This window comes from Eutrigla gurnardus (genome assembly GCF_963514095.1).
Source record: "Eutrigla gurnardus genome assembly, chromosome: 13".
Classification (NCBI taxonomy): Eukaryota; Metazoa; Chordata; class Actinopteri; order Perciformes; family Triglidae; genus Eutrigla; species Eutrigla gurnardus.
The window spans coordinates 18,033,502-18,052,458 of record NC_139936.1 but is presented as its reverse complement, the minus strand read 5'-3'; the positions used below and the strand labels follow the sequence as shown (position 1 = coordinate 18,052,458).

General features: G+C 44.1%; 1 protein-coding gene across 1 annotated transcript in view; it reads left to right on the top strand.

Moving 5' to 3' along the window:
* The window catches only part of antxr2a (ANTXR cell adhesion molecule 2a), a 62,654-nt gene that overhangs the window by 27,113 nt on the left and 16,584 nt on the right, over nucleotides 1-18,957 (top strand). The window contains exons 13-16 of the mRNA XM_084025828.1: nucleotides 1,947-1,997; nucleotides 2,658-2,747; nucleotides 5,034-5,207; nucleotides 5,484-5,564. Of these exons, the coding sequence (XP_083881954.1) occupies nucleotides 1,947-1,997; nucleotides 2,658-2,747; nucleotides 5,034-5,207; nucleotides 5,484-5,564 (396 nt within the window). The remainder of the gene's footprint in view (nucleotides 1-1,946; nucleotides 1,998-2,657; nucleotides 2,748-5,033; nucleotides 5,208-5,483; nucleotides 5,565-18,957) is intronic.

Here is an 18,957-nt window from a genome sequence, read left to right as displayed (position 1 = left end):
CTGTTAGGATCTATGATATGCCATTATTACATTGCACATTTTTTTTTTCTCCTCCAAAAGCAATTTAGCAAATGCACAAGCAGTGATGATGGTGAAGTATCCGTCTTTGATGACTAATGGACAAAGGTCTGCCTTCCGCTCCGCCACACAACTCAAGTTGAGAAATGTCCTTGCTGTAATTATATGTGCAGCATATTTATAGGCCGGGCTATCCTGCTCTGTGTGCAGCGTCCGCCGTTGTGTAAGAGGGGGAGCGGCGAAACAAGGCTTATCTCAGACCAGCCCAGAGACACAGGAAGCACTCCTTCCTTTCTTATCAACGTCCGCTGGCGAGCAAAGTACTCAACCTCCTTATCATCTTTAATCACTCACTGTGACGTCTTTAGTTGCTACCCTCCAGTCCAGAACCCAAAGATCTGTAAAGAGGGACAAATCGTCACATTTAATAATAATAATAAACTTTATTTGTAAAGCCTCTTTCACTAAAGAAATGCAGCTGTACAATAAGGTTAAATAGACAAAGAATAACAAAATAGGGATAGAATAATTAAAATATGATCAGGAACAATGGAATAGAATACTTATAATGATATTTAACTTTATTTATCTTTTTAGTGATGAAATGCCATAAAAGTGTTTTACAATAAGGGGGAAAAAGACTGAATGGTAAGGAAAACCCACAGAATAATAATATTATAACCCATATTTGTAGCATGTGTATATACATCAGTAAACACTGCAGCTTATTGGACCCAGACAATATTTCTTTCCTTGATAAATAACTCAAAGTATTGATGATCAGAATAGTGTTTTGTCAGCTGTGTGTGACTAATTCATTGAAAAATAAAGTCAGCATGTGGCGCTCCCATAGCATAGCGCTCTATGCGTGCACGCTTAAATCCCACACGTTTAATCCGAAACCACGAAGGGCACCTCTGTGTTTGGGGAGTTGCAGCGCTGCTCTCTGTTGTGACTTCCAGCTACTGGAACCTGAACACACACAAGAACACACACTCATCCGTTTTTCTCCAGCGTGATCCGTCTCACAGATGGAGCTGAGTGGCAGTGGTGTCTTCAGCAGTCCTGCAGTTAAAAAAAGAAAGTTGGACATCAGTATGTGAAGCGTCTGACTGACGCCTGACGAATGTCACTGTCGGGCTGCTCTTTGCTTCGCGATGCACATCTGAAAAACCCGGTCGAGGCATCTTGTCCTTGAGTGGAATCACATTGTGGACAACCTGCTCCTCAGGTGCCATGACATGCAATGTTGTCATGAACAATGCCGCTGGGCTGGTCACTCTGCTGTGGGAGAGGTGTGTTGCCGCGGTTACGTGTGTGTGTGTGTGTGTGTGTGTGTGTGTGTGTATGTGTGCCGCCACTCATCCTCCGTGCAGACGGAGCTTGGAGCCGAGCCCGAGCCTCCTCCTCTGCATCTCATTGGAGCTAATTAACTCCTCAGGACTTTATGATTGGGAGGATCGCTTGGAAGCGCTGAACCCCATCCAATTAATTAAGAGCTAAACGGGCAGCAGCGCTCGCCCCAAAGACTCCCCTGTCAACAAGTTGGTTTTCAGCTTCTTCTTTATTTTGCACGAGGGAGGCCCCTGATGTTGGTTTACAAGCAGAATCCTTGTAATCAGTAGTCAGCGGGGCGACGGGGCGATGGTTTCGCAGTAACAAAGCGCCCTGGCAGCCGCGGCGTCTCCGCAGCGCGACAAGCTCTCTGACTCAGTCACCTGTCACGAATCACCTCAGTCAGCCTCGTCTCCGCCCGCCTTGACAAGCTCCGAGCGTGTGTGCGTGTGTGTGTGTGTGTGTGTGTGTGTGTGTGTGTGTGTGTGTGTGTGTGCGTGTGTGCGTGTGTGTGTGTGTGTGTGTGTGTGTGCGTGTGCGTGTCCCCTGATGGACTTTGTGCTGACGCTCCTTTGCTTTTTGTGTTTATCCAGGTCATCAAAGACCCGCCGCCGCCTCCTCCACCTTCCCGTCCTCCACCACCTGTGAGTACATCACCGTGTCTATTGATGCCACTGACATCTCATAAAATGTGTGTACTGTGCTGTTAATAAATAAAAAATCATCAAGCACATACACTGCACTTCATTAAACCACATTGAAAGTCACTTTTAACAAGATCATCATCAACAAAAACTAAGCTTTGAAATTCCGATTTTTTCTTTATTTTTGGAGAATTGGGTTTATTGACTTTCTTTCCCAGAGTTTGTTGAGGAGATTGACTTCATACTCATAATCACAAAATCACGAGAGTGGGAACAGAGCCAGGGAGAGATTAGCCTAGCTTAGCATGAAGAAGGCTTAAGATGCACCAAAACCACAATGTGTTGCTTCTACATTTCTGTTGGTCTACAGATGACGATAATGTGTTAATTAGTGAGGTTGATGTTTTTTAACTTGGTGAAATGTTCTTAGTGCTTTCAGTCTTTATGTTCTTTTTTCAGTCCTTTTTCTGTGGAGAGGAAGGGCATGCAAATATTGATGAATGGAATTGAAGGAAAATGAAACGATAGCAAACAGTTCTGCACTCCCTTCCTTTAGTCCAGGCAGTCGAGTCGATCATTCAGTCATTTAGATGAACAAAGTTTGCATGTGGCTCCAACTTGGGACCGTGAGTCTCCTGATGTCCCTCTTTTATTTTGAAGGAGCCGGAGCAGCTGCCCAAGAAGAAGTGGCCGACTGTGGACGCCTCCTACTATGGAGGAAGAGGAGCAGGAGGGATTAGACGCATGGAGGTCAGAGTCAAATATCATTCCTCAACATATTGCTCTCAGGAGCATCAGACCGCTTCCATCGCTGTCACAAAGTCACGTCTCTTCAGATATTATTAGGTTTGACGCATGAGTCTATTTGAAGATGGGAAGGGATTTTAACCCTCTGAGCCCCAAGAAGTTTCAGGGTATTTTGTTTTTGCACTTGTCATATATTTATATAAAAGACCTGCACCTGTATGGAAACAGCCATCATGTCAGAAAGAGGGTGAACTTGAAAAATGCTTCACATGCTATATGTGTATGTATTTAACATTTATACAACCTGTCCTGTCCTTTCCTCTCTGTGTAAACAGCCTAAAGTTCAGTCCCTTTTTCACAGCTTTGTGGTCAAGTGACCGTCGGCTTCAGCCGAGTCAATCATGGCTTCCCAGTTGCATTTAATGACGTAGAATTTTATTTTTATTTCATTGTTACAGTTTAAAGTTACAGGGACAGTAAGTGTGTTGTAAGTGTGCCTGTTCAGCCATCTTGGTTATATTTACAGCTATACATAAAACATAAACAGCCTGCTTCATGTTTACGTATAGTCACACACTAGATTGTGTTTAAACCAGTATTTTAAATTGAAATCAGAGATATGTGTCACAGTCTCTGATAGAGAATAGTTGTTCTCACTGAGTCAGTCCTCCTCAAAGGTATTAGTGGCAACATTTTAAATGTCACATGTGGAATGAAATTCATTTCAAGCTTAGATTTATTTATGTATTCTGAATGAGGCATTCATCACAGATGCATTTAAGGGCCGTTAGAAATGCCACAATCAGGCATTTAATCCTGTTTCTGCCGTGTCTGGCTATGATAATTAGTGTATTTAAAAAAAAAAAAATCACCAGCCGGAAAAAAAAAGAAGAAGTGAAATCCTACAAAGACAGCAAGTAGTGATGAGAATTGCTGACGGTGTTTTCTGCGGCGCTACAAGTTTGTGGAGTTACGCGTGCAGCAGCAGGAGGAGGGACCGGCTGACTGACCGGCCGGGCCGCTGTCCTCGTCAGCCCGCTGATGTCTCCCACTTGACAGGCCCTGCCATCTCGTCCTTGGCCGTCCGAGCCTGATTGGATCAAGTCATTGCCAGGATGAAGGATTGAGTGCCGCTGTCAACTTGACATATCCACCTCTCCTCCCCACCTCCCCCTCCTCAACTCCCAAACCTTGGCAGCCTCTTTGTTATCCGCCTCCTCCGATGGGAATCCAGGTTGAAAAGCGAACCCCCCCCCCCCCCTTGCTGTTCTACCCCCTACTGCTTCTCAGCCCCGAGGAAGTCTGTGGCGTTGCAGGGATTTCCCAGCATCCTCGGGGAGCGCCTATCTCTTGACTTTGTCCCCCCCGAGTGTTGGTGAGCCGCGGGCCCGGCTATCCCGCCGCTCTCTTCTCCCTGTTGCAGGTTGATTACCAGCGACAGGCCGGTCTACACTTCTGAAGCCCCTCCCCCCCCGCAGATGGAGAATGAGGTGCTTGTTAAGAACAACCTGCCCTCTCCCTCCGCATCCACTTTTAAGACGCCGACGAGTGAACCACCTCCACCGCGCTGCCACTGCCAATATTTCAAACGTGTATTGAGCCGGCTGAGGTGACATCGTATCTTTTATTCATCGCCGCCGCCGCCTCTTTGCCGGATGCGGCAGGCCAGCGACGTATCCCACTGATGATTCTGAAAAGCTGTTCTATATTGTCACGGCTTAACCTACAGCTTGAAAACGGTGTTGCTAATTAATCACCGTTCATGTGACCGTGGATTTTTTCATCTCCTCCTTGCAACAGATGTGATGAATTCAATTAAAACGCAGGACAGCTTAACTAACACACAGGCCTGCGTTCACACGCTCACACAATAACACATCATACCACATGCACATGTGCTTATTAATACAAGCAAACACAGGTTTCCACACGGCTTCATATTCTTATAGATAATATAGTGATAACAGCAGTTCAGCGCCCTACTTAATGGGCCAGTGTGCAGCATTTCAGGGGCTCTATTAGCAGAAATGGAAGTTTTCATTAGTGTATAAACTGATGAGACTGAGACTGGGAGACTGTAGGTGCTTGATGCCACCAAATCCTACACGCTGCCCCTTTTAAGTCCCTCTCATGCATGCTGTTAGTCACATGCAGACGATTACCCTCTCTACGATAGACTAATACATTTCTCCACATTTTGACATTTTGTGGATAATGAACGTAAAAAGAAGAGAATGAACAGACTTCTCTCTCCTAAACTGGCGCTGTTTGTGGTTTTTACCTGTCCAGGTGCGATGGGGAGAGAAGGGCTCTACCGAGGAGGGGGCCCGGCTGGAGAAAGCCAAGAATGCCGTCGTGTCCATACCCGAGGATTCAGAGGAGCCCATGATCAAACGCCCCACCCCGAAGGCCGCCTCCCCCTCCCACAATCCAAACCAGAACAAATGGTACACTCCCATCAAGGTGAGCGCTGCAACTGTTAACCGGCAACTGGTGCCTTCCAGCATAAATCTCTTCTCTTCTTTCCAACTAATGCTGTTTGTCATTTTAAGTGTTCGTGTAACAAAACCATCTGAGGTCAGAGGTTCACTGACTAGTCCTTTAAAGCTTCTAAAAACCTCTAGTGGACTTCATTCTTGACATGCGACCACATTTTAACATTTCTACGTGGTCCTATTCATCTCCAGTGTTTAGAGTTGAGTGTGCATTTATGGTAAAAACATCCGTGTCTTCCGTCAGGGCCGTCTGGACGCTCTGTGGGCTCTGCTGGGGCGGCAGTACGACCGAGTTTCCCTCATGCGACCCACAAACGCAGACAAGGTAAGTCGGTGAAAACAACCTCAGCCTTTTCCAGCGTTTGTCACTTTCTCGTTCCCAGTGGGGAGTGTATGTTTGCAGAGAGGCCTCAAATACAGGCCATATAAAATATGCATAGACACGCACGATTGAATAAACAGTGAGGCGTACGTGGGTGTCGGATTATGTGGGATACAGTAAATCAGAACCTGCAGCCTGAAGGGAGTCAGAGTCTCTGTGCAGTTGTATTTGGGGATGTAAATACAGGTATAGAGACATGGTCTTCATCTTCCTTTTGACTGTTTATTTGATTTGAACTCTTCTATTAAAGATTCCCAGTGCGACAGTATTTTCCTTTGATTCATCACAATCCCAGCTAAGAACTCATTATTTTATTGCGGTATTGAATTACAGCTGCGGAGGCACAATAGTGTGGCGTTCGGCAGGGGAAGCTGCTGGCACCAGTTCAGCATTGTGTTGTTGTCGTTCTGGGTCGAAGTGAGCCGCGGCTGCATCGGCTCACTGAGGGGAAGCACGATGGGGGGACGACCTAATATGGTCAAACTGTTGGACTTTTCTCTCCCTCCGTCAGAGGAAGACAAGGGAGCGTATTGGCTCCACGAAGCAGCTCTCTGAAACCAGACGAGCCCAGCAGGAGGTTCGGGGAGCACGCTGCTCGAAAACCACCACTCAGTCAGACTCAATCAGATGTGTTCATATGTTCTTAGCTTTTCTAAGGCAGCGGTTTTCTCTAACAGACCACACCGTCTGCTGTGAAGCCCCAAAACAGATTTTTATAGGCCTCTTTTTGTCCAGTTGTTTATAAAGGAAGCAAAGCATTGCAGAAGCTACACAGGAAAACATACATGCATACATATACAGTATACATATATTAGTCCCTGGTGTCTTTTGATCAGCATCCTCTCAGCAGATCTCTGAGCACGAACCATAAGAACGTTTTCATGGTTCACAGAATGATGTCAGACTGCAAACGTCTCAAGTGAAATAACGTTTGCTGCTCTGCAGAGCATGGAAAATAATGAACCTGTGGGCCAGCTGTGAGCCTGCCAGTCGCTACTCAGGGTGTCGCAGTGCTCTCGAGAATCATTGAGAAGACGCATTAACGTGTGCTGGTGAAACTTCTCTCTGTAAGAACAACAAGCACTCGAAGGTGGTGTGAGTTAGCTTCGCTGCACGATTAAAGGTTGAGTAGGTAAAGTGAAAAAGTCCCGCCCCCTCAGTTCAGACCTCTGCTCAAAGTCGCTCCCCCAGAACACCAAACAAGTGCTCGTGCCTGCAAACAGGAAGTAGTGACAGACCGGCAGGCCGTCCAATGATTTTCTCCGTCCCGATTGTTTTGATTGGACAGATTTTTTACAGTCCTGTCACGGCCACAGAAAACATTTTTTAATTGTTTTTTTATTTTTTATGTCTGAGCATTTAATGTATTCATTGCTATCGGCATGTTACGAGGATTTCAGGTAATATGACAGTATATAAAGTGTTTAGAATAGAATTACCTACTCAACCTTTAATTGTTTAATATTTGTTAAATGGAGTTGGTGCTGTTTGAGGCTTATTGATGAGGCCGGCGTTTTCACTAGATGACCAAACATGAATATTTTCCTGCTGCACACGCTCGTTGGAAAGGTTTCTGTCTTCATGTTGAAATGACAACGGTCCCCGGACCACAGTCACTCCTTGCATTTTGGATAGAAGGGGACCTGAAGGAAATGCCGAACAACCTCATTCACATGTCGAGCACTGAACCGGACGCCGCTTCCAGCCTTTGATGGAGACGTCTTAACGGTGAAAGGAAACAGGATTATTGGTGCGAACAGAAATCATCTATTTTTAAGTGAGTCATGATGTTGTTAAATCCCAGAGTCACAATGAGCAACACAAATACTTTTTTATTAAAGGGCAAACATCTAAATTATGATTTAATGCAACTTTCAGCTTTGACTCTTACTGCAAAATTAAACTGTAAACTGATTTGATTTAATGCAGTTTGAATTCAATATTGGATTTGGACAATTGTTATTATTTATTCAAGTACAAAACATCAACTTGATATGCACTCCTCAAAGTTACCAGACTCCATTAACAGAAACACTCATTTCACCTTCATTAAAATTCCACACACAACGCGTCTTTGACACCAACGACTGACGTTACCAGAAGCTGACGTGACAAAATGTCAACGTTTGCATTTATTCTCACGCGGGATTCAAACGTCTCCCGGTCTTGAGCCCCGTGTTGGTTCCCTCGTCTTCTTCCAGGTTTGATGTGGAATTGTTGGCTTCCACCTTCAGTCCTGGGTGAGACCTGCGTCTGATATTGGACCAAACAGATGAACTCGACTGGATCAAAGTGAGCGGCGTCTGAGCGGTCCGGCGGTTTTGGCGTGGATGGCGTAGCGGACAGGGGTGATGTGGAGAAGGGAGAGAGAGGGAAGGGAGGCGAGGGAGAAGGGAGAGCAGCGGTCTTTGATGGCAGACAGGAAACCCCCAGGGTCATGAATGTTTCAGCAGGCTGCATCCGCAGGGTTACAAGGACTCGTACAGGTGTAAGGAAGCAGGTTGTCGCAGACATCTGTTCAGTACGGGGACCTGGGTGTCCACGCCTCCCCCCCTCCTCTCCTCAACGAGCTCCTCTCCCTCCCTTCCTCAGCGCCACCGCCCAGAGCCAGACTACTGGATTGTCAGCAGATGCAGAAGAGAGACAAAAAAAAAATGAGAGTGAAATGGTATTTTTTTTTTTGTGGTCTCACATTTAGCGCCCGAGGGCCTTCAACACCAAAGGTAGAGCGGGGGTGGACACAGCTGCAGCGCCGAACTCGCCCCAGGCACAAATGAAGAGATCTAATGTGGTTTGACTGTGTTGTCGGTGAGACCGGGGAGCCGGGGAGGCACTTCAGAGCCAACTTAGCACGGCAACATCTGCCGCCAAGTTTTGCCGGGGATCGACTGGGGACAGCAGGTAGAGGAAGGTGGCGGAGGGAGGGAGGGAGGGGGGGGAGGTTGGCCTTATTCTGGTGCTCAATCAGGCTCTTTTAGAAGAGGCGTTGGAGTGCATTCACTCCCCCACACCTTCACACTCTTATATTTATATTGTTTTCTACAAGCAGCTGTCCACAAAATGTCCAAACAAGGTGTGCAATGAATGATGCATCACCATACATTAAACCCTCAGTGTCACCTTACAGGAGATACACACACCATAGCAGGCGAAGCCAAAATCCTCTTTCCAGTTGGAAAGTTATGGAATAGATTTTCCTCCGATGAAGAACACATGAAGCAGTAAACAGACAGTCGTAGTGGCAGCTTCCCACGTCTTCCTCTTCCTCTCCGTCAGCTGGTTTATCTTTCCTTCACCCTGCCAGCGCTCAGCGCCACGCTGTGACAGCGTCTTAATTTAACAGTCGTCGGCATGTCGTAGACGCTGCTGTGGGAGCGTTTAATTAAGTGACTGTGAGCAGAGGGACTCCACACACCAGAGTCCTGTCAGGAGGGAGGAGAGGGGCGGGGGAAAGGGGTGGATATGAAAGGGAGGTGAAAGGGAAAAAAGGACGAGGGCCACCGAGGGTAGAGGTGACAGGATGCTTGCCTGGTGGAGGTGTCCTTGGAGGTCACAGTGATATATGCTTGGGTTTATTTTCTCAGCAGCCCGGTGTAGCGCTGGCCGGTTTCTCAGGGCTCAATTAGGAGGCGGCGCGGTGCTGTGAGGTGATTGAGGGGGGGAGGATTTTTACTTTACAGGATTTGACGGGCATGAAAGGTGCTACATGTAGCTTTTTCATTTCAGGAGTTACTGTCTGTTACTGTACACTGTGTTGTTGAGGGAAATGTTCTTCCGGTGCCAATGGAGCTCTTTTTTCTTATAGATTCTCTGAAAGGCAGATGGTAGAGGGTGAAATTCAGATTTTTAACGTCTTCAGGAAGCTTTGATCAGAACATCTTTGTAACATGAACTGAGGAGAATTATGGGAAATGCTGTATTTACAGTAATTCTACTGAGTTTGTACCTTTAGTCTACCATGTTACCAAAGCAAGGCATCTTTTATAATAGTTTCCTACATTACTACATTAACAGTCCTGTGTTGTTGGAGCTAGTTAGCTAGCTCTGGCTGTTGCATTTCCACCAGGAAAAAAGATCCTAATTATATTTCAATTGTATTGTTTAAAAAACAAAATACCAAAAACATGATTTAATTTCTAGATGTAGGGTTTTATGGAGGGCAAAAGCTTCCATTTGAATAGTAAAGTGTCACTGTTCTGATAACATACTGTACAAACATATGGGATGAGTGATATCACCAAGTTGAGCTAAACCGACTCACTGCACTGAATCAGATTTAAATACAGATTTAAATGTTGGACTGCAGCCACGCCATAGGATCAGCAGTAAACTGGCTCCCATACTGGGTGCTCTGGTGTATCAGTATGTAGTGAATTGAGCAGGCTGGTCACATGGAGGGGATCCAAGAGAGGAAATGGCAGCTTCGCAGGAAACCAGGCCGGCTGATTACGGCCTCAGAGATACACGGTGACCCATTTAGATAATACAAGAGGTGACGTAGCAGTGGTGACAGCAGAATCTTAAACCAGCTATAAAGGACATATTAATTTAGCAGCAAACAATTATTAGCTATGTAAAGATACAGAGGAGTAATGTCTAATGAAGTTGCTCTCCCTCTGTGTGTGTTGGTACCAGAGCGTCTCTGTTCTTAGTAATGGTAGACGGGCAAAGTGATGTTAGAGGGCATTTTGAAGCTTTCGGATGAACTGTGTCTCTTATAGAATTGGTTTTAAATTTGTTAAAAACGTGGTTTGGCTTTAAATGACCACAAATTTGAAACAAAACAGAAACGCAACATAATAATGACTTAATTCTGACGGGACACTTAACATCAGTCTCCTGGTTTAAGTCCTAATATGTGATATATCAGCACATGTTTGCCTTTAAGTGTAATTCACAGTCAAGTCGTGTGGGAAGACGACGGCGCCGCTCTCCAGCGTCATCTAGTCGTCCTCAATGTTCGTAGGATGGATGAACATTGAAAGTCTGTTGAAAGTCGTTCAACAGACTGTTTATTCAGGATGTATTTAGTAGCTTCTTTCTCTGCATCTTTTATCACTCGAGTCGAGTATGTAAAGCGGAGCAAACATTTGCTCAGTATTGTTTTAAAAGAAACCTAAACAGATGCACGCATACTCATCCTCTCACGCTTCCCGCTTGTTGCTTTTATCTCATCGCGTTACAATGCCACACTGAATATGGTGAGAACATCTTTCTTGAAACTAATGAAGGCCGTCAAACTGTGTTGTTCGGTGTTATAAAAAAAAAAAAAAAAGATGACACATCCTCAAAGCTTTCCGGCGCTGCAGAAGGCCCACGTTTGGCTCTCTCTGCAGCCGTTGAGAGGAATAATTTAGGTTCACGTCTGATAAGACAATATGCTAATGTGGTGCTAATATACGCCCAAAGAAAGAGTTGACAGCAGCACTAATGCAGAATAAACTCAGGCCGATGCATGCGGGAGGATGTTTACCGTCACACAGATAAATGCCTCGCTGAAACAAATGTAACACAATAAAAGGCTTTAATGGAAAGTAAACAACCTGGCAAATGACATTAAGTTGAAACGAACCCCTGGATCAGAGAGCATGAGATTTCCTAATTAACGGGGCTAATTGGAATTAAACCAGAGCGTCGCAAATAATGAAGCGTCGGGGAGAAGAGATGTGGAAAGGCCGGAGTCGACTCTGGAAAAAAAAACGGAGCTCAAAATAACGATTACAAGCTTGACATTTAACCCCCAAAACACCGACGTCACATGTGTCTCTCTTTTGTGTGTGTTGTGTGGGTTAATAGCTGAATATATTGAAGTTGAATAGTGGATTTTCTTGGTTTCTTCCTGGCTCTGATATCTTTCCAAAGAAATCCCAACCTGCTGATAACATGAAATAGATCAGTTTGTGTGCATTTGTAGTTTTGTTTTTTCAATGCAGATCGGGGCTTTTAAGTGCACAAAAAGCCGTTTAAAGTCACGTGTTGCAGATTTCTCCACAGTGTGATTGTAAAATCAAGAACAGCGTTTTTGATCTGACAATCCGTCTTTATCATTCTTAAAGCAAGACAAACTTTCTTCCAGATTATCTCCTCTTTCTTCTAATGGTATAGAAACTCTTTAGAAAATAAAATGTGCAGTGATCTCCTTCATTTTGTTTTTTATTTTCAGAATAAAAGGGCATTTAGGTTTTTTTTCTGTTTCCCACTAATAATCAGGACTGGTGGTCGTTCTGTGGCGGCGGTGGCGGTGGGCTGTGCGGGTATAGTGGCGAGCCCTGGGCCTCATTAGTCCTATCAGTGGACGGCCTTGTTAGTCCTAACAAGTAGCCAGCTGACAGGTCCATTCAGCCGCCGCTCCCCCACAAGAGAAGTGACAGCTTTAACTGTGGCGGAGAGCGCCGGCGATTTATGAGGCGCGGCCGCGCTCTCTTAACCAGATTAGTTCTTTTTACATTAACGGAGGAAAAGTAGGGCAGATGTCTGTATGACTGGTTGTAAATTTGATAATGACCGCCATGTTAATCCCCCCTCCCCTCCTCATCCATGCCCAGTCCGGGCTGGAACCTGGCTGGTAACAGGATTACCAAAGAGGGGACCCCTCCGTGTGTGTGTGTGTGTGTGTGTGTGTGTGTGTGTGTGTGTGTGTGTGTGTGTGTGTGTGTGTGTGTGTGTGTGTGTGTGTGTGTGTGTGTGTGTGTGTGTGTGTGTGTGTGTGTGTGTGTGTGTGTGTGTGTGTGTGTGTGTGTGTGTGTGTGTGTGTGTATAAAGGAAGCTAATTGTTGTCGGTAGCGGCTGGTTGGAGCAGTAAAGTGAAAAGTAACCTAATGTGGGAAAAAGAGAGAACAATAGTGAGAAAAATTATCCGTGAGACATCAGGACTGAATCCCTTCTAGTTTTTTGAAAATGCATCAATTCATGATGCATTCAAATTCATGTAACTTTAATTGTTAACGCTTAATTGTGGTTAAAGTTATTGTGAAAAGCAGCCATTTTACAAAAAAATGTCATTGAAACATTTCAAACACGTGTTCATGTTTCACTGATCTTCCAATGTCTATATATGTTTACATTGAACACACACACACACACACACACACACACACACACACACACACACACACACACACACACACACACACACACACACACACACACAATTTTACATCCCACACTGTCAAATTTCATTCTTTCTTTCTGTCAAGAAAATCTGATTAAACAAATAATTTCCCCTTAAAGATTTTATGTTTTTTTATAATTATTATAAGTGTTATTATCATAGAATTGGATTTGCAACAACAAAGCAATTCTGTTTTTCAAGCAGCACGTCACCCAATAAAAGAAAAAAAAACAGCCTTTTGTTTGAAATGAAATGTCCTTCCAGATTTAATGTAATTTATCTGCATGTGAAGACTGATCAGTTTGGGATTAGCTCCTGTTTTTCTCTTCCCTCTAAATCTCCGTCTGAGTGAAATCCACTTTGAACACAGAGAATTACACTCGCCTGAAAAGTATTTTGCCGTGTTGTTGTTTTTGGGGGTTTCCGACCCGCCGCGGTCTGAGTCTCCCCTTTTCCTCTCCATTAGCTGATCGCTGTTGTTGTATTTGGGTGGCCGAGGCTGGTACCTGCACCCCCCGCCCCCTATGATCCCTCCCTCCCACCCTCCCTGCCTGATACGATCTAAACTGATGTCCTGCCGGTGCCTTTTTTCCCAGAACCCCTCAGACTGGTTGGAGCGGCGGCCGAGTCGCCGCGTGCCGAGCCTTTTCTTCATCACCTATTAAAATCAAAGCCCCGTCGTTTGGCGAGGAGCGCCCGGGATCTTGGCTTTAATTAAATTACATTATTGTTAACGTCAGCTTGGCCGAGGCCGGCTCTGTCGCGTGCACTTTGCCCTCCTCCTTTCTCGGCTCACCTCCTGACAGACATATAGAGGAGGGAGGAGGAGGAGGAGGAGGAGGAGGGGAGTAAGGGGTGGGGGGGATCACACATGCATGCAGTAATGTATTCTAATACCCCCCCACTTCCTCTCCTCCCATCGATTTGAATTTTTAAAATGATGGAAGCAGGGAGTTATGTTATGCAGGGAATATGTTCACAGTGAATATTCAATTAGCTCGCTCCTATTTGGTTTACATGAATGTAGCGGCGGCGCGGCGGCGGCTAATATGTAGTGGCGGGCCCTCGCATAAAGCTACATGGAAAGAGATCCGCTCTCGAATGTTTGATAACAGACGTGTGCTATGAATAAACAAGATTGTTATTCTCAGACTGAATGTACATGACAGGTCTTGTTTTTGTACTTAAATCCTTCAGCTCTACTCTCATTGATCATCTATTAACTTCAGCCAAGGCTCCGTAATTTGCTTTTTCTTCTTATCTTTTCTTATAAAAAAAAAAAGAAATCTGATTTGGCTGCCATAGAGGCTTCTTCTGATTTTTTTTATTGAGTTATTTTAAAATTGTAATAGGAAGAAAACACCCTGAACGTCTCCCTGCCGAGCCTCTCCCCTCCATTGTTAATAGAGCAGTCAAGTGTCACTAATGTGGCTCTATTCATTGGTTTGTAGGCTGGAGCCCCGTCACCCTCCTCCTCCTCCTCCTCCTCCTCCCTTTCTCCTCCTCTGTCCATCTCTGCTGTCGTCCTGTTGCTCCTCTAAAGCTGTTGGCTGATAAAACTCACTTTCGGAAATCTATCTGTAAAAATGTAAAGCTTCACATTACAAGAAGTCTATACGTATATAATAATAATTCATATTTTAGCCATGTTAATATGTCTCTGTATGGTCAACACCAGGGGTATAATGGTACACATAATTCATGGATCGGTACTTTGGTCATTTGCTTTAATTCTGTAAGAAAATCAACAATATAACCTGTTATGACTTTGGCTGTGTGGATCAGCGGTGGGAGGAGCCTGAAGAACTCGCCCTCCTGTCTGTTTGTTTCGTTGGGCTGACTGTCGTTTAACTGCGTTAAATCGTTGTCCACTGAGCTCGATTAACCGGCCAACTAGCATGCTACAGCTGACAACCCCCGGTGCACAGCCAAAACTTTCCAGGTGAAACTCAGTTGTTTGGGGTCACAGTGTGAACAGACAGGATGACGTTTACCAAACCATCGTTTCTGAAAATCTGGAATTTGACAAAAGCTTCATTTCAGAACTGGTTTTTAAGTGCTGAGAAACACAATTTTTTTTTTATCCTTTAAGGCCTTCATGGTTCAGTTTGGTAACAAGAACACACAATCAGCACAGAAATGGATAAATATTGATTTGACAGCAGGAGACGACTTGTTGGTGAAGAGAAGAGAAAATGAAAACTTATCATCTCTCTCTCGATAATGTTGAGTAGATGGTTATTTGTTCTTTATGTAGGTCCCCCCCCCCCCCCCCCCCCCCTCAATCGGGTTGCGATCGGCCTCCAGTGACCATTTAAGTGAATTAGCCGCGCCCCCGTCAGCGGACGTGAAAGGGTCACTCCTCGTCCAATTACCGGCTCCACCTCGTTAACTCCTTCAACGCCAAGTCTTTGTCATTTTTCTTTCTTTTTTTTTCTTACATGAGCTTAATTATGCTAATAAGCTTCAACATGCAAATGGCCCCAGCTTTTTCATCCTAAACTGTGGGCTCAACAGCTACCTTTTTAATTCCTATTTGACACTGATTAATTGTGTCTCAAGTGACCTCAGCTGAGAAGAACAGAGAGATTTCCAGTGATATGCATTAGTTTATAGAGAAGCAATAAAACCTATCAAAAGATTTCCTTGCAATCTCCTGCAGCTTATTTTTTGTATTAGAAGTTTTCTGAGATATTATGACAGAAAGAAGGGAAAAAGAAAAACAAAGTGTTGCGTCTTGCCTTCAGCTCAGCGGTCACGCAGCTGAAAGAGTTTTTTATTCACGGCAAACAATCCGCTCTTCCACCACTCTTCCCTCTCCGTCTCGTGATTTTAACAGATGTCTTCTTTAAGGATGCTGCCGAATGAATTCTTTAATACATTCTCACAACTGGAGCCTGACTATCCCATGAATAAATTACAGCGTTTCATAATTGATTGAGAGAAAAGAGGCAGATTTGACAATAGCTGGCAAAACGGCCCGGCGGCTAATTGAAAACATTCTTGAAGGAGTTCCAGATGTAGTTGTCACGTCTTTTTTCTGTCCTACCTCATGAAATATCTCTTTTTTTCTTTTTTTTGTAAGGCTTTTCATTTAGTATTCATCGAGACAAGACTTTGATTCTCTCTTCTCGAGGTCTCATCGCTCTCACGTCGTCCACGCCGCCGTTCACCTTCTTTGAAGTCGACGCCAATTTTTACCAGCTATTTTATCAATATGTCATTTATCATTATAATAGATGTATCTGGTGTTAATGACGATATTTTATATAACAGCTTATTAACCTTAATGACAGTGTGATCTTTTACAATTGATAGGTTGCCTCACCTTCAATTAAACTGAGTAATGATGATACAGGTTTAATTGATGCTTAAGTGCTCTAACGGCTTTTTTCATGGCTGTACAGCGGCTCAGTTTCACCAGGAGGATTGTTATTGTTTATTCAGCTTAGAATAGGGATCCACACTTCACGTATAAGATGGACTCCATTTGTAATACTGTGCAACAGCCAAAAACCTAATTTTCCACTTTTTTTCTATTTTGCTTCCATATCTTCTCTCAGATGAGTGGGAGACAAATAACCAAACTACACATTCAGGTGTTTATTTTACTACTTTGTCTATTTGCATCCGTAGATTTATCCTAAATACACCAAAAGTTACCTAATTTGCATACTCAACAATTTGGAAAACTAAAAATGATTGTCTTAATGTCATAAATCACTTTATTTCTCTTTACAATATTCATAAATTGCATGGGATTTAACAATTCACATCATCTCCACTTCAGCAGCACACCTACAGTTTTATTCCTATATTTATTCTGAAGGTTTGTACAGAGAGGTTCCTTAATACATCATTCACAATCTGATTTATATAACACTTCATTAATAAAAAGCCCCTCTGTAAAAACCTCTGACTTTGATACGTCAACAAAATGAAACGTAGAATTATCAACGTGGCTTTATCCAAAATTCAGATTTCTGTTTCAAGAAATGGACAAATATTTCCACAACAAAAATGCCTCATTTGCATAAAAAAATTAAATAAAATAAACCGTTATGTCAGAAATCAACTGGGGAGGTTTCATGGTGATATTTATGAGTTGAGTTTTGTACTTTGATGGAGTAAAATGATCTGCGTTACGCTGATGAAGTGGAAGTGTGGCGACACAAAGTGATCTGTGTTGCTGAGTCGTCCGCTGCTTCCCCGCGGTCCGCCTGTCTGTTTATCTGCGTTCAATCCCACCGTCGAGGAGCACAGATGCACGTTCAGTCCTCGTTCTCTGCCGTCTTAACAGTGTTAACCCGTCAGCTGTCCCCAAAGCAGGACACCAGCGTCTCCAGTGTTTCCGCCGCTAAGCCGGATTTTCACTCTTTCTCGCCGAGCAAAGACGCCAACACAAGTTCCACTCGCTGCTGCTCGTCTTTCCTCCTCCTCCTCCTCCTCCTCCTCCTCTCTCTCTCTCTCTCTCTCTCTCTCTCTCTCTCTCTCTCTCTCTCTCTCTCTCTCTCTCTCTCTCTCCCTCCCCCCTCCTAACAGGAACTCCAGGTGTATTTTCCCTTCTGTATTCTGACTTAAGAAACAGAAAAAATTAAAAGAATATGATTTAATAGCAACATGATATTAGAAGTCTTTGTTTATTCTGGCATTATGGTTTACAACATGGTCATCACCAGTTAATTTAATCTTAAATGGCACCTTAAGGTTCCTGGAGGACTCTTTTTGTGCCTTTTTTTTTTTTTTCAATGTTTAGGATTCATGTGTCTTTGCATAATTTGCTGCTCACATATGTAGGTATTAAACCTGTGAAAGTGAAAACTGTCAGGTGCCGACACAGAGCCCTAATCTGTAATCTGTTTTGCAAAGTTCTTGCAACCTAATTTATACCATACCATATTTAATAAGTGCTGTTTTGTGCCAGAATTCAGTGTTCATATTGACACACCATCCTAAATCATATTTAGCTCGACAAATATCAGTTTTATTTTTATATGTGATCGTTTTCATTTGCTTTGCGTGATGAAACTTTCACTACAAGATTCTTTCCCTACTTTCGTCTCAACTTCCAGCCTCGTCTCCCCCCCTCCTCCCCCTCCTCTCGTCCTCGTCCTCCTCCTCCACTGTACGTCTTCTCCTTCCTTCTCTCTCTTGTCGCTGCCTTTGTCTGCCGCCTCGGCGTCTGACTTTGTCCTCCTCCTCCTCCTCCTGCGTCTTTAAACACTCTCGTCTCCATCCCTCTCTGTCCTCTCACATCGGGACGAGGGACGCTGGGCGCCTCTGACAGTGCTCCTAATTAAGACGTAAAACTGTGGGCAGCAGGTTTCTGAAGGTTACACTGTCTATACCGCAGGAAGTGATAAAGAATGGAGTCACTGATGACATGTGACGTTTTCACCGGGGATGATGCAAACCGCTGCTAATGAAGCCGGGGCTATGGAGGAGAAAGGGAAGGGGACAGGGGGCCTGTGTGTGTGTGTGTGTGTGTGTGTGTGTGTGTGTGTGTGTGTGTGTGTGTGTGTGTGTGTGTGTGTGTGTGTGTGTGTGGTGTGTGGTGTGTGGTGTGTGGTGTGTGTGGTGTGTGTGTGTGTGGTGTGTGTGTGTGAGTTCTGCTCCAGAGGCCTTTGGGATTTCAGGGCAGAATATTTGAGTCAATTAGACAGATCGAGTACGTGATAGTTGCTGCCCTGCACTTCGACTGATAGGTCCATTTTCTCATCAGTACATCCTGCTGTCTACTGCTCTTGTGATGTAACATCATTCTTATTATCATTTATGGACCTCCAGTGGGATCGAGCTGTTATTCACGGTCATCAAAGTGCACGTTCATGAAGAGTAAATGTGTACTTTTTCTTTTTGTTGCTTTAAAAATCAGTTTATTGGGATTTTACAGGCTGATTACCTTACAACATCAGTTTAAAAGAAATTAAAGGACTAAAAATTAATTCAAGTGTCCGACAGTGACGGTCTTGGAGCTTTTGCGGCTTGCTATTTGTTATTGGCCACCATAATATAAAAGAAAAGGTATTCATGTTCTCTGAAACTTGCCCTTAACTCCTTTCTAACCTTCAGATACATTCAGATAGTTTCAGTTTGCATCCTTCATGATTCATTTTCATTTTCTGCATTGTGGTATATAAATATATGGAAGTTATGGAAAACTATCTTCATTCAGTGACCCAGCAAAGCATTTGTGCTCTACAGAGTCAGGAAGAAACTGTTAAG